Consider the following 18,646-nt stretch of genomic DNA (forward strand, 5'->3'; position numbering starts at 1 on the left):
ACTTGCCCTGGAGTGTAGTTACTTGAGTTGGCAGGAAGCATGAGCAATGCCTAAATTTATATTAAATAAAGTGGAAGATACTCACATCACCATGTAAATTTATAAGCATCCTAAAATGATATATAAAGCAGGTTCGAAAAACAGCTAAAATTCTCAAACATTTACCCGTCTACAGTGCAGTCGAGCTTTAAGGGTTCAATGTGTTCAGCTTTTACAATGTTAAAATGTTGGAATGTTGAATAGAACGGTTGGAAATTCTTATAAAAAAGTGTTGAGTCTTAGCAAATTTGCATCAAAGTACATTTCCACTTTATTTGGCTTTTGAAGAATTAGATGGTGGATGACTTGATGCAATATAATTACTCCAGTTTCTTCTAATTAGTTATTGGTCCACTTGGAAATTCTTGCAGATTTATCAGAACCTTTGACTGTTTGGAATTAAATGTTGTAATTTAAAACATTTAATAATGCATGACTGAAGGTGAGAGATCATGTCCACAAGCAATACAATAACTGAAGATAATCTCTTGATCAAGATATCATGGTTCTGGTCAAGCCAAACAAATTCAAATACTTTTCCCATCAAGATTATAGAGGTAGTTTACTGTCTTTAGCTGTACAGAATCACCAATAATGTAGCTGACCCTCCAACCCATCACCAGACCATGAGTTACATCTGTGCATTTTCATTCACCTGCATATTGGCTGTGCTCTGCATGTAGAATATGGTAGAGTTGATAGTGATTGTTTTGAACACAACAGTAAGCCTGTCCCAAAGAAAAAGGTCAGGACAACAGCAAATAGTTTGGGGATGTGCTAGATTAATTCTTTTTGGAGAGCTGAGGGCTCATTCTTCTTGTTCAAAGAAGCACACCACTCCACTATATTTTAAATTGATGAGAGGAAAAGACAAACTTCAACTTCTGGAAATCTGAAATAAATATAAAATATTGAAAATGCACTGTATGCCTTTAAGCATTTGGAAAGAGACTAGATGGTTGTTTCAGGTTTCAGCTGTGATAAAGGGTCAAAACATTAATCCACCTTTTCTCTTTCCAAATACTAATAGATGTCCTATGTATTTTCTGTGTTCTTTCATTTTACTTTATATTCTACTTATTACATTCTCAATGGGGGGGGGGGGGGGGAAAGAGAAGAGGAGGAGGAAAGAAAGGGAGAATGTAGAATAATTTTCACTCTAGGGAGATTGCAGTGGAGGCAGCAATCTGCTTCCTTTCAAACACACCATTACAAATTAGCACCATCATCGGTCAGCAATCACATAACTAGACTGCATTCAGACTTTGGTTCAGTGGCCGTTTTTCCTATCGTGCTTTACAGTTGGTTTGGGTACTGCTTATAGAGTGTCCCAACACTGATATCTTAAGGCTACGTTACATGAAGAAAACCCCCAACCTAATTACAAATTATTGATGGGGAATATTTTTAATTTCAAGAATTTTGTATTCATGTTTCCCCACATATTGGATTCAACATTCAGCAATCTCCCCCAAGATTCAGGATCAGTGAACTCCACTAGTACCAGAAATAAATACTTCTCTTTACTGTGACTTCAAGCTCAAAAGTTCCAAAATATTATTGCAAAACGAAATAAGACAATCATCTGAAAGGATGAAAGCTACAAGACATAGTTGGATGCATTTCATCACTGTGCATTAGGAGAGGGGGGCTGAGGGAACTAATTTCATTACTTCTTTAAAAAAAAATTCTATCAGCAGCGAACACTGTTGCTATTTTGAAAGGAGGTACCAAGTCTCAAGGAAGCTGAATTAACACCAACATGCTGCACTGATTGTGTATAATATTTAGGTGCATTATACCATTAGCTTCAGTAACTCCTTTGGGCTCATTACCCTAAAGCCTTCAGTCACCACACTCTCTGAAGTTAAATATTTTTCAAACATTGACAGAAACAAAAGGGGGTTACAAAAAAGGTATAATGTCTGATTTGTAAAGTGACCCTCACTCTTCAGAGATCATGTTTCGATATCAGAATCTTGTTTTTCTTTTAAAGTCCGAAGTTAGTAGTTAAACTGATATTCTTCACAATTTTAACTTTAAAAGCAAATTGCCAATGATACAATTGATGGTACAAGTTTAAAGATTTAACGAACATAGTTGATGCTCATTCTGTTCTTATCTTGCTAGGCACAGTAACTTTTCCAAGCGACTATCTCCAATTATGCCATCAACATAGTTGAACTTTTCTTAAATATCAAAATTGATGGAAAGAAAATATTAATTCTCTTTAACCATTTCTTTTCATGCTCGATTTCAAGCCAGTACAAATTTGGTATCCAATACAAATATTAACAAAAGTTTTGTTAATACAATACAAAATGGTACCACTTAAATTTTTAATTTTATATAAAGTTAGCACAATCTACTATATTCCTGCAGCACATTTCCTTTAGATAAAACAGTGAAAACAAACTTTCCATAATTGTGCATCTAGAAATCAAGTCATATGAGCATAAAATGTTAGACCACGATATAGACTATACCCTCCAAATTCACCAAATTTTAACTTTGTAGTTTGAGATAAAAGAACAACAACAACATGGAAGCACTTTTAATACAAGGATTGCACTCTCATTACACCAAAAATAAAAATTAGGGAGGAAAGAAAATTCTTTATTGTAGAGGATGTTCCCTTCATACAAAACAAACTTCCTAGCTTCCCCAATGGCTGAGTTTATTCAAACAGGACTTGGAGGGTCAGGTCTAAATCTACAGGATCCGATATTAACTTGGAACCAGGAAAAGAGTCGGGTGATTTTCGGCTGGAAAACCCATAAGTAGGAGCTTCCCGCAGGTCCAGTTGAAATTAAAGGCAAGACCCGTTTTAGATTTCTTCAACAGGTTTCCTGCCCAACAGCCAGCCAGGCTAACAGGGTGGCTGGCTGGTTGTTGAGGTGGAAAGCAGCCAGGGAGCAGATGTCAGTTAAGTCCAACATAGGTGAGATGTTTGAAGAGTAAGCTCAATGGGCTGGGAGAGCGTTCCCTGCACCTCCTGCCCTATAAGCAGCATAATGAAGTCACTTACCTCATGGATCCAGCCCTTCGCAATCCCTTCATCTACCAGGATTCCTGAGGCCTGGGAATCCCAGCCTGCAGGTGTTAAAAATGAAATGAGATAAAATGGAGGCACATAGCCCCCTTAAAAAATTTTACTGACCCACCCACCTCCTGAGAGCAGACTGGTTCCCCCACAACCCCCAACCCCACCTCTATTACAACCGCAAGCGGGCGGGATGGAGTCAGGTTTCTTGTTTTATTTTAACCTTCCTCATTTGCCCTGGGGAGGTTAAAATTACCCTCAAAGCATTTACTAAATTAGCAGATCTAAGCTACATTGATGTTGACATTCTCCAATTTGTCTAAGCATCTCTTATTTAGGAAATGAAAATCAGCAGTCTTCCCCCTCCTGATCACTATCTTGCAATCCCTACTGGACCTGAGAGTGTGTGGACATCAGATAGTAACTGGATTTGGATCATTTGTGATGCTTGCAAAGTAACATTGTTTCCCAAAATGCACCAACCAGACTTGAACATACTCAATGACTGATCTTCCACAGCCCTCTGGGGCACAGAAGTCCAAAGATTCACCATTGTTTACCCAAATTAATAACAGCCAAACAAACCTTCCAGGAACTTACATAACATAAACGAAAGTAACCTTTGCACCCTGCCTTTATCCCCAGATTTCACTGAAACATATATTGTCGCTTGGTAGTACAGAAATTGAGTATTACTGAAAATAGAGACATGCTGTCAAAGCTTTTCGTCTTGCACTCAACCATCAGTCACCGTAAACTGGTGCATTCTCCATGGCAACGCCTCCACCAGAGTTCACTTGCCAACCAAACAGCACCCTCTTCTCATACAGTATAAAGTTGTTGTTTTCCCTTACATTGGTATTCTTGCGGATTGTCCTGATGAGTGCAAGACAAAAAGCTTTGACAACATGCCTCTATTTTCAGCAATACACATATACCTTTCCTGCCTCACATGGAGACATTTAACTTGAAGTCCAGTCTCAATCCATTCCAAGTTGGTATATTGCAGCAGTATACTCTTCTGAAGCACATTGTTGAGGCAGGGCAGAATATGCTTTACTGTACATTTAACAGTACTTTTATGGGAGAGTTTGGTGCCAAAACTGGGAACCCAATAATGCAAAATGTTACATCTCTTAATACCAGTGTACTTCACCTTGCTGTGTAGTAAATAAAAAGTAGATAAATCAGGTGTCCTCTTGCACCAAAATCCATCACCCTTAGAAACCACAAGTAAAAACTGCAATGCTTCAGAAATAAGGTTTATATCATACATGTTGTTGCACTTCCAATTTACCTATAGTTCCTTGTTACGAAAGGGAGGCTACAAACCTCCCATCACTAATGACTTCAGGAAGACAATTAAACTGACTAGGTACCATAGTGAAAAGATGTGTGTGTGTGTGTGTATATATATATATATATATATATAAAAAAATCATACATGTAGAAATTGCAGAGGTATGGTGTAGCCTACAGCACAAACTGCATTACCATTTGGATTTTAAAAAACCTGAAAATAGTTCAATAATTAGTGATGTAAATGAATCCTAACATCCAATAACATTGCACCTATAACTCAAGAGCACAATCCTGCATTTAGCTTCAAGCAAAATATACTCAAGACTGCATTAACAAAAACGAGAATTTTCAAAATTCTAGTAATAGCAACTCTGGAAAAAGCAACCATAAATACTATGCTGTAACAAGAATTTCTGCATTACTGGCTACGCAAAGTGAAATACTTATTTCCTCTCTCTCCCACCACCCCCACACTTCTGTTACCTTGCAATTAAATTATATCCAATATATTGAACAGGTTTGGAGCACTAGAAATACCACTGCAGTGATTGCATGACACTTTAAAGAAAGCCATCAGAAACATTTAATGCTTACGAAGGTGGCCAAGTCCTTCACCAATTTATCAATCTTTGGTGGCCTGAATGACAAGTGAAAGACTGCAACATTAATCGATGTAGTCATTTGGTAATACAGAACTTGAGCATTTCTGAAAATAGAGATGTTGTCAAAGCTTTTCGTCTTGCACCTATCAGGACAATTTGCAAGACCACCAATGTAAGGGGAAACAACAATTTTATACTGTATGAGAAGAGAGTGTGCTGATTGGTTGGCAAGTGAACTCTGATTGGCAGAGGCTTTGCCATGGAGAATGCACTCGTTTATAGTGACTGACAGTTAACTGCCAAGCTTTGTTTGAAATTTAAACCAGGCAGCTTGACTCCGACTGGTGAAGGCATTGCCCTGAGGAATGAACCAGCGTATGGCTGTTACTTATTTTGTTTAGCTGAAACAGGCGCAATCTGCGTACATGTTCTTTCTGTCTGCAAAGAACAGAGCCCTGTGTATTAATATATGTAGCGCCCAGTACACGCAATGGCCACCCTGACCATATAATTTCTCGGATATCGTGCAAACTTTTTGAACGGGCCTAAGGCAGTCATATTTGGCCCTGAAAAGTGCCCAGTCTACCTCAAATTACCCTGGAAGGGTAATGTATCCCAAAAGTATGAGCAACAGGTGAAGCTAGCGGTTTCATGCTGCTACTATGCACTAGCAACAAGTGTGGTGTTCGCCAGTAACAGGATGCTACTGTCAAGCCAAAAAGCCAGTGTGATGCTAGGTATATAGGCCGTACATCCCAAAGACTAGTGGATCGTATCAAACAGCACGCCCCTTCCGCTGTTTGCAACCGACAAGGTACAGGCTGTACCCAACCAGCCCGTGTTTGCAAAACTCAAAACACAGTGTCAAACATTAGATGTGATTCCACGATTGGACAACATTTGCCAAATAACCTCAGTGTGCTAAGAATTATGCTGACAACCAATTTAAGATTGTCAATAGGGCTCGCAGTGTGGTGCATTTGCACGTACTGGAAGCTACATATATTAATACACAGGGCTCAATTCTTTGCAGACAGGAAGAACATGTACACACATTGTGCCTGTTTCAGCGAAACAAAATAAGCGACAGCCATTCCCTGGTTCATTCCTCAGAGCAATGCCTTGACCAATCTGAGTCAAGCTGCCTGGTTTAAATTTCAAACAAAGCTTGGCAGTTAACTGTCAATCACCATAAACTGGTGCATTCTCCATGGCCATGCCTCTACCAGAGTTCACTTACCAACCAACCAGCACTCTCTTCTCATACAGTAAAAAGTTGTTGTTTTCCCTTACATTGGTATTCTTGTAGATTGTCCTGATGAGCGCAAGACGAAAAGCTTAGATAACCTGTCTCTATTCTCAGCAATAATTAATAGATGTATATGTTGAAAAAAATTTCTCTTGCTTTCTCTCACTGGACAGAAGGGGAGAAAGCTATGAGTAACTGCACTGGCAAATCTCACACCAAAGAACTCTGAGCAGACGGTAAGAAGGGCAAGAAAATAAAAATCAAATACTAACAGTATCTGTATATTTCAACTAATATTTGGAAGAGGAGGAACATTTGCAGAAAACTAAACAGGCAAGTACCAGGTGTCCCAGATTTTAGCCCTTTGGTCCTGATTAAGAGGTCACATCCACCATGCCATGGGATCATTCTATGGGGCTGCTTTATTAATTCCAATTAATATTCAGTCCACAAATACTTACTTTGAGCCCTCAAAAGACACATAGCACATTTGGCTACATTTAAATACAAATTCTGAGGAGAAAAGAACAATGTTTTAGCTCTCAGTGTCAACACTGCATCCTAAGTGCATAATTATGCACTATTACAGAAAGATGGACAGTGAACATAAAACAATAAAGTGCTGCTCAAATGCCATTCAACTAGTGCAAAGAATTAAAGTGGCCAGCTTACAGCTGAAAGATAGCAGAATACTTGCTCATAGGTATGCAGCAAACAGGCTAACATTAAGCCTTGAGCCAGTGGTTTTAAATTTCTGCGTAAAATGCTGGGTTTTAAATTTCTAACAACTGTGCGTCTGATCTCAATCCTTACCTACGGTACAAATATATTCTTTTGATTTAAATAGCTTCAGGATAGCACGGGGTTGTCATAGAGGATTACACGCAAGGGTTGAGGGAAGATTCTGAAATATGGATTGTGCACTGTACCTGATCCATTGCATGAAAATTGTAAAATTAGGTGCCATGGTTTCCATGGCCTTGTAAAGGAATTTCCGGTTCTTGGGCAATTTAGTTATTAGGTCAAATGTATTAATCCACGACATAAATTCATTTCCCTACATGCTTCACTAAGCCTTTCAAGTAATCATTTTGCCTTTCCCAAAACTACTCATAAGCAAATACTTATTTGAATCCCTGCTTATAGATGCAAAAGTTATCGTACTGAGTTCCACACTCACCACTTTAATTTATCATTTGCTCCAGATGAGAAAGTTGAGCTCTTGATAACTTCACCCATTTCTTCTCGGCAGAAACTGAAGTTGTTGATAGTCCACATATAGGAGAACTTCACCACTTTTATCTAGCGAAAAGAGAAAAAATAATAGGAAAACAAATAAAAATCTGAATGCTGAAAAAAGTGCAATGATATTACTACAATGAACAGTAGATCCTTGCTTAATTATGACTGTACAAAATTAGCAGATAGGGAGAAGCCAGATCATCCATCCAGCTAAATTTTCCAATGACAGTTGACCGCTATTACAGATGACTTGAGAGGATTATATATATTTTCCCTGGAGATTAGAAGAATAAGAGGTGATCAAATTGAAACATATAAAATTACTTTGAGGGGCTTGTAGATGCTGAGAAAATGTTTCCAAGGCTGAGGAATCTAGAACATGGGGGTCACAGTCTCAGAATAAGGGGTCAGCCATTTAGGACTGAAAAGGAGAAATTTCTTCACTCTAAAGGTTAGAGAATCTTTGGAATTCTCTACCCCACAGAGCTGTGGATGCTCAGTTGTTGAGTACATTCAAGGCAGAGGTCAATAGATCTTTGGGTACTAAAGGGAATTAAGAGATATGGGGATAGTGCAAGAAGGTGGACTTAAGGTCATGATCTTGTTTAATGGCGAAGCAGGCCCGAAGGAGCAAATGACCTATTCCAGTTCTTATTTCTTATGTTATGTTCTTATGAGATAGTTCGGTTCAGTTAGTAGGTCTGAGCTGACAATTTAAGCTAGAATTACACTGCAATGATTGGAGATTTCTGCACTGATCAGAAATATTAAAGCTTTGGAACAGACATTAAACTGAATTCCTGTCTGCCTGCTCCATTGATTCAGATGGACATTGAAGATCCCATGGCATTATTCAATGAATAGGGACTTCTTTTGCAATCCTAGTTAATATTCTTTCCTCAGCCAATAGCACCAAAAGCAATTAACTGGTCATTTAGCATCTTGCTGTTTGGGTAATGTTGTTGGTGTAGAATAGCTGATGCTTTTGTCTATATAATAGTCATTGAACTTTGAAAGTAATTCAATGTGTGAAGTATCATGAAATATCTTGATGTGATATGGCACTAAATAAAAGCAAGAGGTGCTCAGTTCATGCTGCTCTTAGGATTCAGCTGTTGAGTAATGAGAGTTATTTAATGAAAACTATTTATAATTTATATGTAAGGCCTTGTATTTTTCTCAGCAGGCATACTAAAATACTCATGTCACTGGTTGCCTCATATAGAACTTGCTACACTGGATAATTCACCATCAACCCTACAACACCCTCCTTGTCCAGTCTTCGGGCTTAAGCTCTTTAGCAATTCTACTAACTAAAAATGCCTTGAAGAAATTTAATTTGTTGAAGTTAACATGTCAGAAACAGGGACGGGACAGTGAGTTTTAGAATCCTCTGCAAATAACTTCATTGCTGTTTGAGGAAGAGTAAAATTTACATTTAGGTTTGTTCTGGCACTGGCATTGACTGCCCATACAATCCATTCCCTTGGTGCGACAGGACATTCACACAAAAGGATTAATACCATTGTCTAGTCACCAATTGACAGCTTTAATTAATGGGTTTGGAAAAGGCTGTACTTGAGACCTGCTGGTAGATCTTGCTCAGGAAGGTTGCTCCATATGGGGCACCGAGATGGAAGGCAGGCAGTAGGTGGATTGAACATGTCATTATGGAGGAGGCGGCAAGGTGTAGCACAGATGGTTTCAACCAGCTCGTGGGTCTTTGTCAGTTGGCGGATGTATGGGGGAAGTGATATTTGTGAGGACAGGAGGGGTGTTGAGGGGAGGGTTCCAGTTATGCTGTGCATTGTTGCATTCAATTGAGTATCAACAAGATGCGTGTGAGATGACCTATGCCAGACAGGTGCACAGTACTCTGCTGTTGAGTATGAAAGGATAAGTGCTGAGGTCCTGAGTGTTGTGGCAGCAGCACCCCACGTAGATCCAGCAAATTTGGTTAATAGTTTGTTTCTGGTTTTGACCTTTGCTGCTGTTTTCTGCAGATGCTCCCGGAAGGACAAAGTCCTATCCACAGTCACTCCCAAGTATGTTGGGTTGGGATCATGCTTTAGTTTCTGGCCATTCACATAGATATACAATTCTTTTTTTAGCAATGGCATTGCGGAAGTGGAATACATTGGATATGGTTTTAGAGGGATTCTCTGTGAGGCGCCATATGCTGCAGTAGTCTGTCAAATTTGCAATGTCTTTGTTAAGGATCTGGTCCAGGGTGCAGAAGGATGGAGCTTGTGTGGAACAGATGGCATCAGCATAAATGAACTTGCAAGACATGGTTGTTGGCAAGTCATTTGTTTATATGTTGAACAGCGTTGGGGCTAGCAATGAGCCCTGTGTTAGTCCGTTGGCCAGTCTAACAGTCACGAACAAGTTCCTTGTGAGAAACCTGATCTGTCAAATGGCAGGCTTTGAACTACCACGGCAAGAGTGGTTCTTGCTAAATAGGTTCAGGACAAGTCAGGATCCCTGAGCAGCCAACCTCCACTGCTGTACAAACCCCTTAAGCATTTGTGGAGAGACACAAACAATGCTGCACATGACCGAGCAGTGTCCCCTCTCCAGACTAAGTGGCGGACTAATCACATTAAATTCAGCAAATAAAGGAAGCTACCGCTTGGCTTGGGGGATTTGTATTCTGTAGCTAGCTATCTAGCTAGATAGATAGAGAGACCTGCTTAACTCACTGACAGATCAATCCAAAATCAAAACCCCCAAGATTGATCGTCATCAGCAATTGAAGACATTCAAATTAATGAGAGCATGGGTTTAAACGTCATTTGTGTCCTTCATAGCTCCATGAGAATGTAATTATACAAACTCGGAGTAGTAGGCCATTCAGCCCCTCGAGCCTGCTCCACCATTCCATAAGATCATGGCTGATCAGTTTGTGGACTCAACTCCACTTTCCTGCCTACCCCCGATAACCTTTGACTCCCTTGTTTATCAAGAATCTGCCTATCTCTGCCTTAAAAACAATGACCCTGCCTCCACCGTTCTCTGGGGAACAGAGTTCCACAGAGTCACGACCCCCGAGAGAAAAAAATTCTTATCTCGGTCTTAAATGGGAGACCTCTTATTTTCAAACTGTGCCCCCGAGTCTCTCCCACAAGGGGAAAACATCCTTTCCACATCCACCCTGTCAAGTCCCCTCAGGATCTTATATGTTTCAATAAGATCGCCTCTCATTCATCTAAACTCAAATGAATACAGACCCAACCTGCCCGACCTTTCCTCGTAAGATAACCCTCTCATCCCAGGAATCAATCAAGTGATCCTTCTCTGAACTGCTTCCAATGCAATTATATCCTAAGTAAGGAGACCAAATCTGTACACAATACTCTAGATGTGGTCTCACCAATGCCATGTACAACTGTTGCAAAACATGTCTACTTTTATATTCTATTCCCCTTGCAATCAACAACATTGAATTTGCCTTCTTTATCACTTGCTATACCCGCATACTAACTTTGTGTTTCGTGTACTAGGACACCCAGATCCTTCTGCATCCCAACATTCTGCAATCTTTCTCCATTTAAATATGTTGCTTTTCTATTCTTCCAGCCAAAGTGGACAAGTTCACACTTTCCCACATTATACTCTATCTGCCAAATCTTTTCCCGCTCACTTAACCTATCTATATCCCTTTGCAGACTCCTTATGTCCTATTCACAACTTACTCTCCTACATATCTTTGTGTCAGCAGCAAACTTAGTAACCATACATTCTATTCCTTCATCTAAGTCATTGACATAGATTGTAAATAGTTGAGGCCCCAGCATTGATCCCTGTAGCACTTCACTAGTTATAGCTTGCCAACCCAAAAACGACCCATTTATGTGGTCTACACAAACAAAATATCCCGATGCCCTGCAGGAGGGGTTGTAATTTAGATCCTTTATATTTCTGGCAGCTAGTGTGCAAAATGCTCAACTTCCAATCTTCAGTGCACTCTGCACAACATTGTCAGGCGTATGTCAGAAACAAAATCTGAAAAGTTGCATCCAAGGTACTATATTACAATTTAGAAACAAAGTCAGGCTCCCCAGAGGGTTAATGTGCAAACGTGCCACATAAGGTAGCAAATGAGTCACATGAACCAGAAAGGTCCCAGATAAAATCCCTTATCAGCATTTATGTCTTTATCCTCCTGATTGTTTTCGAAGTCACCCAGGATGAAGCTTGGCAGCAAGACCTTCTCAGTCAAATAGCCTACGAACATTTATTAGTTGACCCACACAAGAACTACTAGAAGGTTACTGCTGCTCATGAAACCAAAGCCGACATGAGTCAACGCCTCCAGGAAATGAGGAATTGAAAAAAAAACCCTCAACTGTAAAAATTCTGAAGTACAATTTCGAGGCCAGACAAAGCTGTCTAAAAATGGGTATAAGCAGCTAGATAGTACCAACATACATTTCTTCACCCATCTCCCACACCCAAGGAATATAGGAAAGGACTGTTTAAAAGGACTAGCCTACCTGTGTATAGCACCAGCTCTCTGCCACAGGCCCACTTGACATTTCAGCCGGGGGTGGAGGACTCGGCACCCTTGACATCGCCAGCTTGACTATTCTGTAGGTTTTCTCAAGGCAGATGAAAGAAATTTCTGTAGAAACCTTATCCTGTTACTGTAAAAAGGTGAACACATATTAGTTATTTAAAAGGGTCAGTTTGTGTGTTTTTTGCCCATTTTGCATAATGTAATCAAAACATCAGTATGGTTTCCTTTAAGTTTAGTTTAGCAAATGAAGGAATTTTATTACTTTCCAAAAGAAATTTTACAACATTAAATGCTTAATCGTGCAATACTAGTTATTGTATTTTGCAGGAATTAAGATTGCGAACATATTTGCTAGATTCCTTTCATTAGCTTAGAAATCCTACAACATTCAATAATCTGATAACAAAATGACATAATCAAGGGTTAGGCCAAGCCTGCTGGAATTTAATTCAACTCAATTTAACAAACTAATCCAGTCTTGTTTTCCACTGCTGGATTTGAACCAGAGTTTCCAACTGTTGGATGCCCAAGCCGGTGCTACCCAACTACAGTCATCCAATGAGAACAGCAGACCTAAACAAAACCTATTTGGTCAACATCAGAAATTAGAGTGGCAAGATAAGCAGGAGAAATTTATTAATACTAGTGTACAGTAAAACTGAATAAATTGACAGATCCACATCTGACTTACCATATCCAAAATAGTTTAGAAATATTATAACACATCCAATGTATTTCTCATGATGCAACAGGCCTGCAATTTTGGGTGACAGTAGCCAATGAAGGGTTGCCTGTCGTGCACTGGGACGTTTCTAAGGGGGAGTGGGTGGCAGAAAGGGAGCAACAGCGGAAGGGAAAGACAGCGATGGCCACATGGAAGAATTTTTTTGTTGCTTCATCAGCACTAAGTGCCACCAGATGCTCTGTGCTTAGAACACTGCTAAGGCATTCCCAATTATATCATGGAGAAAGCCATCATTTCCATGTGTCTATTGAACCCTGTCTCAGTGCCATACTAGCTGGCCATATTAGACTGTGCTGCCCACATCGAAGACATTAAGCCCATTCACCTAATGATACAGGACAGACACCCAGTGTGTTAGAGCACAGCAGACACTGGTTTGTCATTACATGCCTGCAAAGAAATAGCGTCGAACCCAGAATGCACTGCAGGATGGGGGTATTCAAGCTGGTACAAATGAGGCAATATTATTTGTGTTGAAGTAATCGCATAATTAGTGTGGGTCATCAGGATTGCTGTTCCAATGAGAATAAGACATCAACACCTCACTGAATTTTTTTTCCTCTTTTTGGCTCTCCCTTGTGCCAATGATAGCACTGACTCCTGGGACTTTGGGCACTTTCCAGTCTCTCACATTATTTATGCATATGCCTCAACAGTATTGACAGGCTAAAGAGCCTGATAACCAAGCCCAAATTTATCACCTGCTGTTCAGACGCAATGGGGTTGCAATAAAGAGAAAGACATCAGCCAAACTTTCCTCTATAACCCACGTGCACAAAGTTGGATCCCTACTACTTATCCAGCCATGTCAACATAGATCAGCAATTAAACTTCGGACAGCTGGTTTGGATACTTGAAAAGGTTAAACTCTCAGGTGGGCAGAAACCCAGAGATATGGTCCCAAGCAAGATAAGGCAGGTAAAGCCTGTCCTGAAGATTCTATTATAACCAACTCGTTAGTTACTAGGTCGTGATGTAAAGTAAACTAAACAATGAAAACAGAGCTGTAAAAACTACACCAACATAAAATTAGCACCTTTGGTTTCTTTTCCTTCTTACATCTGCATATATTATTGATGCAGCATGAAAATTAGCTATGTGGTTTCTGACTCATTGAAGCCACAGAGGGAATAACATCCTTTAATACACTCCCATTATCTCAGCAAATTGTTTTGAAAGGAAGTTTACCAGACATGAATGCCCTTTAAAACACACATGGTTTCCTGTGGCTAGAGCAAGTTCTAATTCTTTTTGAATATATGCACAAAAAATAAAACTAATCTCTGAAGAGATTCTATATGCAGCAGGATGGCATACAGGTTATGATCATCAGAAAGAGCATGCACACTTTAAACTTTTAGCTGTCACAGTTTAATACTCTATCAAATTCTGCTCAACTACAGATCGATATTCTAGAGTCTTTACCGAATTGACAATTACTGTTCATTAATTTCTTGCAAGTCTGGAGAAGTGGCAAAAAACACCAACAATGCTGCAGACTGCAATGCAGTACAACTGTCAAAAAGGCATCAATGTTGGCCGCAGAATTCTCACTTATCTCACTCATTGAGACTGAGGTACCATAACACCTGATAATCCAAAATGAGGTCATAACACTTAGCTACAGAATTATTTCTTTACAACCCCGCATTAAACTAATTTTTTTACATCTGAAAAGGCTGCTAAGCCAAGATAGGATATGGTAGTAGTGTTCCTCATTCCAGCATGCGTCAAAAGCTGCCTGGAAATTACCACAGTGGCCAACATACAGCATATTCAAGAAGAAAGCTCTACATCTCAAAATACACAAATGCTAAAGGAACATGCATGCAAGCATATGCATATTATTAGAGGACACAAATGCACGTTGGTATATTTTAAATATAGCTACAGGTGCTGTGATCAACACAGCTGTTGTGATTGCTACAACCCCACTCCTTTTAAAAACGCTGCAGCCTAAAACTAGACTAGAAGTGAGCTAACTATCAAAAGCGAAAAAGCTTTAGTGTTACGCAAAAATGGTACCGAATGCAAGACCAAGGAACCTGTGTTAAATTTTATCCTCTCCAAAAAAAATTAAGTAATGCTCAGTGAAATAAAAGACTTAGAAAACTAACAAGACTGTGAAGAAAATATGCTGAAAATGGCCACTCAGATAAATTAGCATTGCAATACCAACAACCTTCCGGATAGAGAAAGTGGAGAGAGATACATAAAATTTCAGCATTATTACTGCCCAAAAGAATAACTATTAACCAATTTTTTACATATATAATTTTGCAAAGGTCAGCACTTTTAAAAAACGATACACTTGACGTTAGGCTGGAACAATATTGATAAGGCAGTTTACAAAGCATGCATTAGAATTCAAGAAAGCAAATGACTGTTAACCAGAAAATGCAACACTTTGTAAAAGTTCACTAAATGTAAACTCATTGTTAAAGAATAGGGAGCATATTCTCCAACCTTTACCAATGCTTCTGTGAAGCCAGCTTCAGGGAGGTGCACAGCAACACATGCTGAGAACTAGATCATTTTTTCTCTTCCTTGTAAAGATGTACCTAGCCTATAGCCAGGACTTCCCTCCAAAGATCACAAATAGTGCTGAAAATTGTGGGCATCAACCTGCATCTTAGTCCATACTGCACCACTCTCTCACAACCATTTATGCACTCCAGTGGAAAGAAGGCCTTCATCAATCAGCAATACCAAGCCAAACAGAGCAGCACAATCAGGGAAATCTTTTAAGTCAGAAAAGGCTAGCACTATACAAAATCTACATCAGCTCATTAAGTGTTCAAAACCAAAAGATACTTCTCTGAATACAGATTAGTCCATTAAAATGTAGCTCACCAAAAAAAAGCCAATGCAGAGAAAAGCTGCACTGAAATTAGAGATCACAACCATATAAACTACATCACCAACTTTCTGTTCAGTAAATTTGCTGCACCGTTTGCCTATGCACTAAGTAATCTTGAATGATCGTGTTTAGCTCAATCGAGTTTTGTTGAGGTAACAGAGGGTTGTTGAGGGTAATGCAATTGATTTTGTATATATGGACTTCCAGAAGGCATTTGATAAAGTGCCACATAAAAGGCTTGTTAGGGTGGTGCAGTGGTTAGCACCGCAGCCTCACAGCTCCAGCGACCCGGGTTCAATTCTGGGTACTGCCTGTGCGGAGTTCGCAAGTTCTCCCTGCGACCGTGTGGGTTTTCGCCGGGTGCTCCGGTTTCCTCCCACAGCTAATGACTTGCAGGTTGATAGGTAAATTGGCCATTATAAATTGCCCCTAGTATAGGTAGGTGGTAGGGGAATTGAGGAAAGGTGGGGATGGGGTAGGAATATGGGATTAATGTAGGATTAGTATGCTCTGGAAGTGGTTCAAGAGTTCACCTACCTAGGCTCAACTATCACCAGTAACCTGTCTCTCGATGCAGAAATCAACAAGCGCATGGGAAAGGCTTCCACTGCTATGTCCAGACTGGCCAAGAGAGTGTGGGAAAATGGCGCACTGACACAGAACACAAAAGTCCCAGTGTATCAAGCCTGTGTCCTCAGTACCTTGCTTTATGGCAGCGAGGCCTGGACAACGTATGTCAGCCAAGAGCGACGTCTCAATTCATTCCATCTTCACCGCCTCCGGAGAATCCGTGGCATCAGGTGGCAGGACCGTATCTCCAACACAGTAGTCCTCGAGGCGGCCAACATCCCCAGCTTATACACACTACTGAGTCAGCGGCGCTTGAGATGGCTTGGCCATGTGAGCCGCATGGAAGATGGCAGGATCCCCAAGGACACATTGTACAGCGAGCTTGCCACTGGTATCAGACCTACCGGCCGTCCATGTCTCCGCTTTAAAGACGTCTGCAAACACGACATGAAGTCCTGTAACATTGATCACAAGTCGTGGGAGTCAGTTGCCAGCGATCACCAGAGCTGGCTGGCAGCCATAAAGGCGGGGCTAAAGTGTGGCCAGTCGAAGAGACTTAGCAGTTGGCGGGAAAAAACACAGAAGCGCAAGGGGAGAGCCAACTGTGTAACAGCCCCGACAACCAATTTCTTCTGCAGCACCTGTGGAAGAGATTGTCACTCTAGTGTTGGCCTTTATAGCCACTCCAGGCGCTGCTCCACAAACCACTGACCACTTCCAGGTGCTTACCCATTGTCTCCCAAGACAAGGAGGCCAAAGAGTATAAATGGGTGGTTGATGGTCAGCACAGACTCGGTGGGCCGAAGGGCCTGTTTCAGTGCTGTATCTCTAAATAAATAAATAAAGCAGGGACGAGTCTTGGTGCTAACTCTCTTTGGCATATTCTTCTCCATACTGCTACCGCACGCTTTCGGCAACTCAAATGGGGGGTGTCCACCTGCACACCAGAGCTGACAGCAAACGGTTCAACTTGGCAAGACCGCGCGTCAAGACCGAAGTGCATAAAGTCAGAGTCCAGGAGTTGCTGTTATCTGATGATACTGCGCTGACATTCCAGAATTAAACTCGCTTGCAGCAGCTTGTAGATCAGTTCTCCTCGGCCTGCAAGGAGTTTGGACTGACAATCAGCCTCAGGAAGACCAGAGTTATGAGCCAGGATGTAGAGACTACACCCTCCATTAACATCCACAACTTTACTTTGGGAGGTCGTCGACAGTTTCACATACCTTGGATCAACAATCACCAGCAATATGTCCCTTGATGCTGAAATCAGCACCAGGATTGCCAGGGCTACGGCTGTCATGTTAAAGTTGAGAAGACGAGTGTGGACCAACAACAAACTGACTAAAAATACAAAGCTCTCCATATACTCGGCTTGTGTTCTCAGCACCCTCCTTTATAGTAGCAGAGCATGGACAACTTACGCAAGCCAAGAAAAGCAGCTGAACAGCTTCCAGCTCTACTGCCTTAGATGGTTATTGGGCATCTCCTGGAAGGACAGAGTGCCGAATATGGAAGTCCACCAGTGTATAGGGATCTCCAGCATGCTTGCCCTCGAGTCAGCAGCGACTCTGTTGACAGGGTGCCTATTTGTACTGAGGCCCATGGACTAAAAGGGACAGTGGCGACGGATCCAAAGTTGTCCCGATGGCGGGGGAGTCCAGGACGAGGGGTCACAATCTAAGATAAGAGGTAAGCCATTTAGGACTGAGATGAGGAGGGATTTCTTCACCCAGAGAGTGGTGGACCTGTGGAATTCTCTACCACAGAAAGCAGTTGAGGCCAAATCATTAGATACATCCAAGAAAGAGTTAGATATAGTTCTTAGGGCTAAAGTAATCAAGGGATATGGGGAGAAAGCGGGAACAGGGTACTGAGTTTGGATGATCAGCCATGATCGTATTGAATGGCGGTGCAGACTCAAGGGGCCGAATGGCCTACTCCTGCTCCTATTTTCGATGTTTCTATGTCTGAGGTGACATGAAACAGAGTAGTGCTAAATGTTGGTTTTTCAGACCGGAGGAAGATATACAGTGGGGCTCCTCAGGAGTCAGTATCCTTTTCCTGATAAATATGACTTAGACTTGGGTGTACAGACAATTTCAAAACTTGCAGATGACACAAAACTTGGAATTATGAATAGTCGTTTAGTAGTACAGAATTGGAGTACTGCTGAAAATAGAGACGTGTTGCACTCATCAGGACAATCCACAAAAACAGCCAATGTAAGGGAAAACAACTGCTACTGCATGAGAAGAGTGTGTTGGTTGGTTGGCAAGTGAACTCTGATTGGTAAAGGCATTGCCATGAAGAATTCACCAGTTTACCATTTGAAATTTAAACTAGGCAGCTTGTCTCCGATTAGTCAAGGCATTGCCCTGAGGAATGAACCAACAAATGGCTGTCACTTACAGGTACATTGATGACTGTATCAGTACCGTTTCCTGCTCCCGCCCCGAACTGGAAAACTTTATC

The 18,646-nt window shown here is 40.9% G+C and overlaps 1 protein-coding gene across 2 annotated transcripts in view; it reads right to left on the reverse strand.

Annotated features, from left to right (window-relative positions):
* The window catches only part of spop (speckle type BTB/POZ protein), a 120,969-nt gene that overhangs the window by 39,625 nt on the left and 62,698 nt on the right, over positions 1-18,646 (reverse strand). For both annotated transcript variants that reach the window (XM_068013266.1, XM_068013267.1), the window contains exons 3-4: positions 11,974-12,123; positions 7,416-7,537 (exon numbers count right to left, since the gene is read on the reverse strand). In XM_068013266.1, coding sequence (XP_067869367.1) covers positions 7,416-7,537; positions 11,974-12,051 — 200 coding nt within the window. In that variant the 5' untranslated portion in view covers positions 12,052-12,123. The remainder of the gene's footprint in view (positions 1-7,415; positions 7,538-11,973; positions 12,124-18,646) is intronic.

This window comes from Heterodontus francisci, chromosome 33, assembly GCF_036365525.1.
Source record: "Heterodontus francisci isolate sHetFra1 chromosome 33, sHetFra1.hap1, whole genome shotgun sequence".
Lineage (NCBI taxonomy): Eukaryota > Metazoa > Chordata > Chondrichthyes > Heterodontiformes > Heterodontidae > Heterodontus > Heterodontus francisci.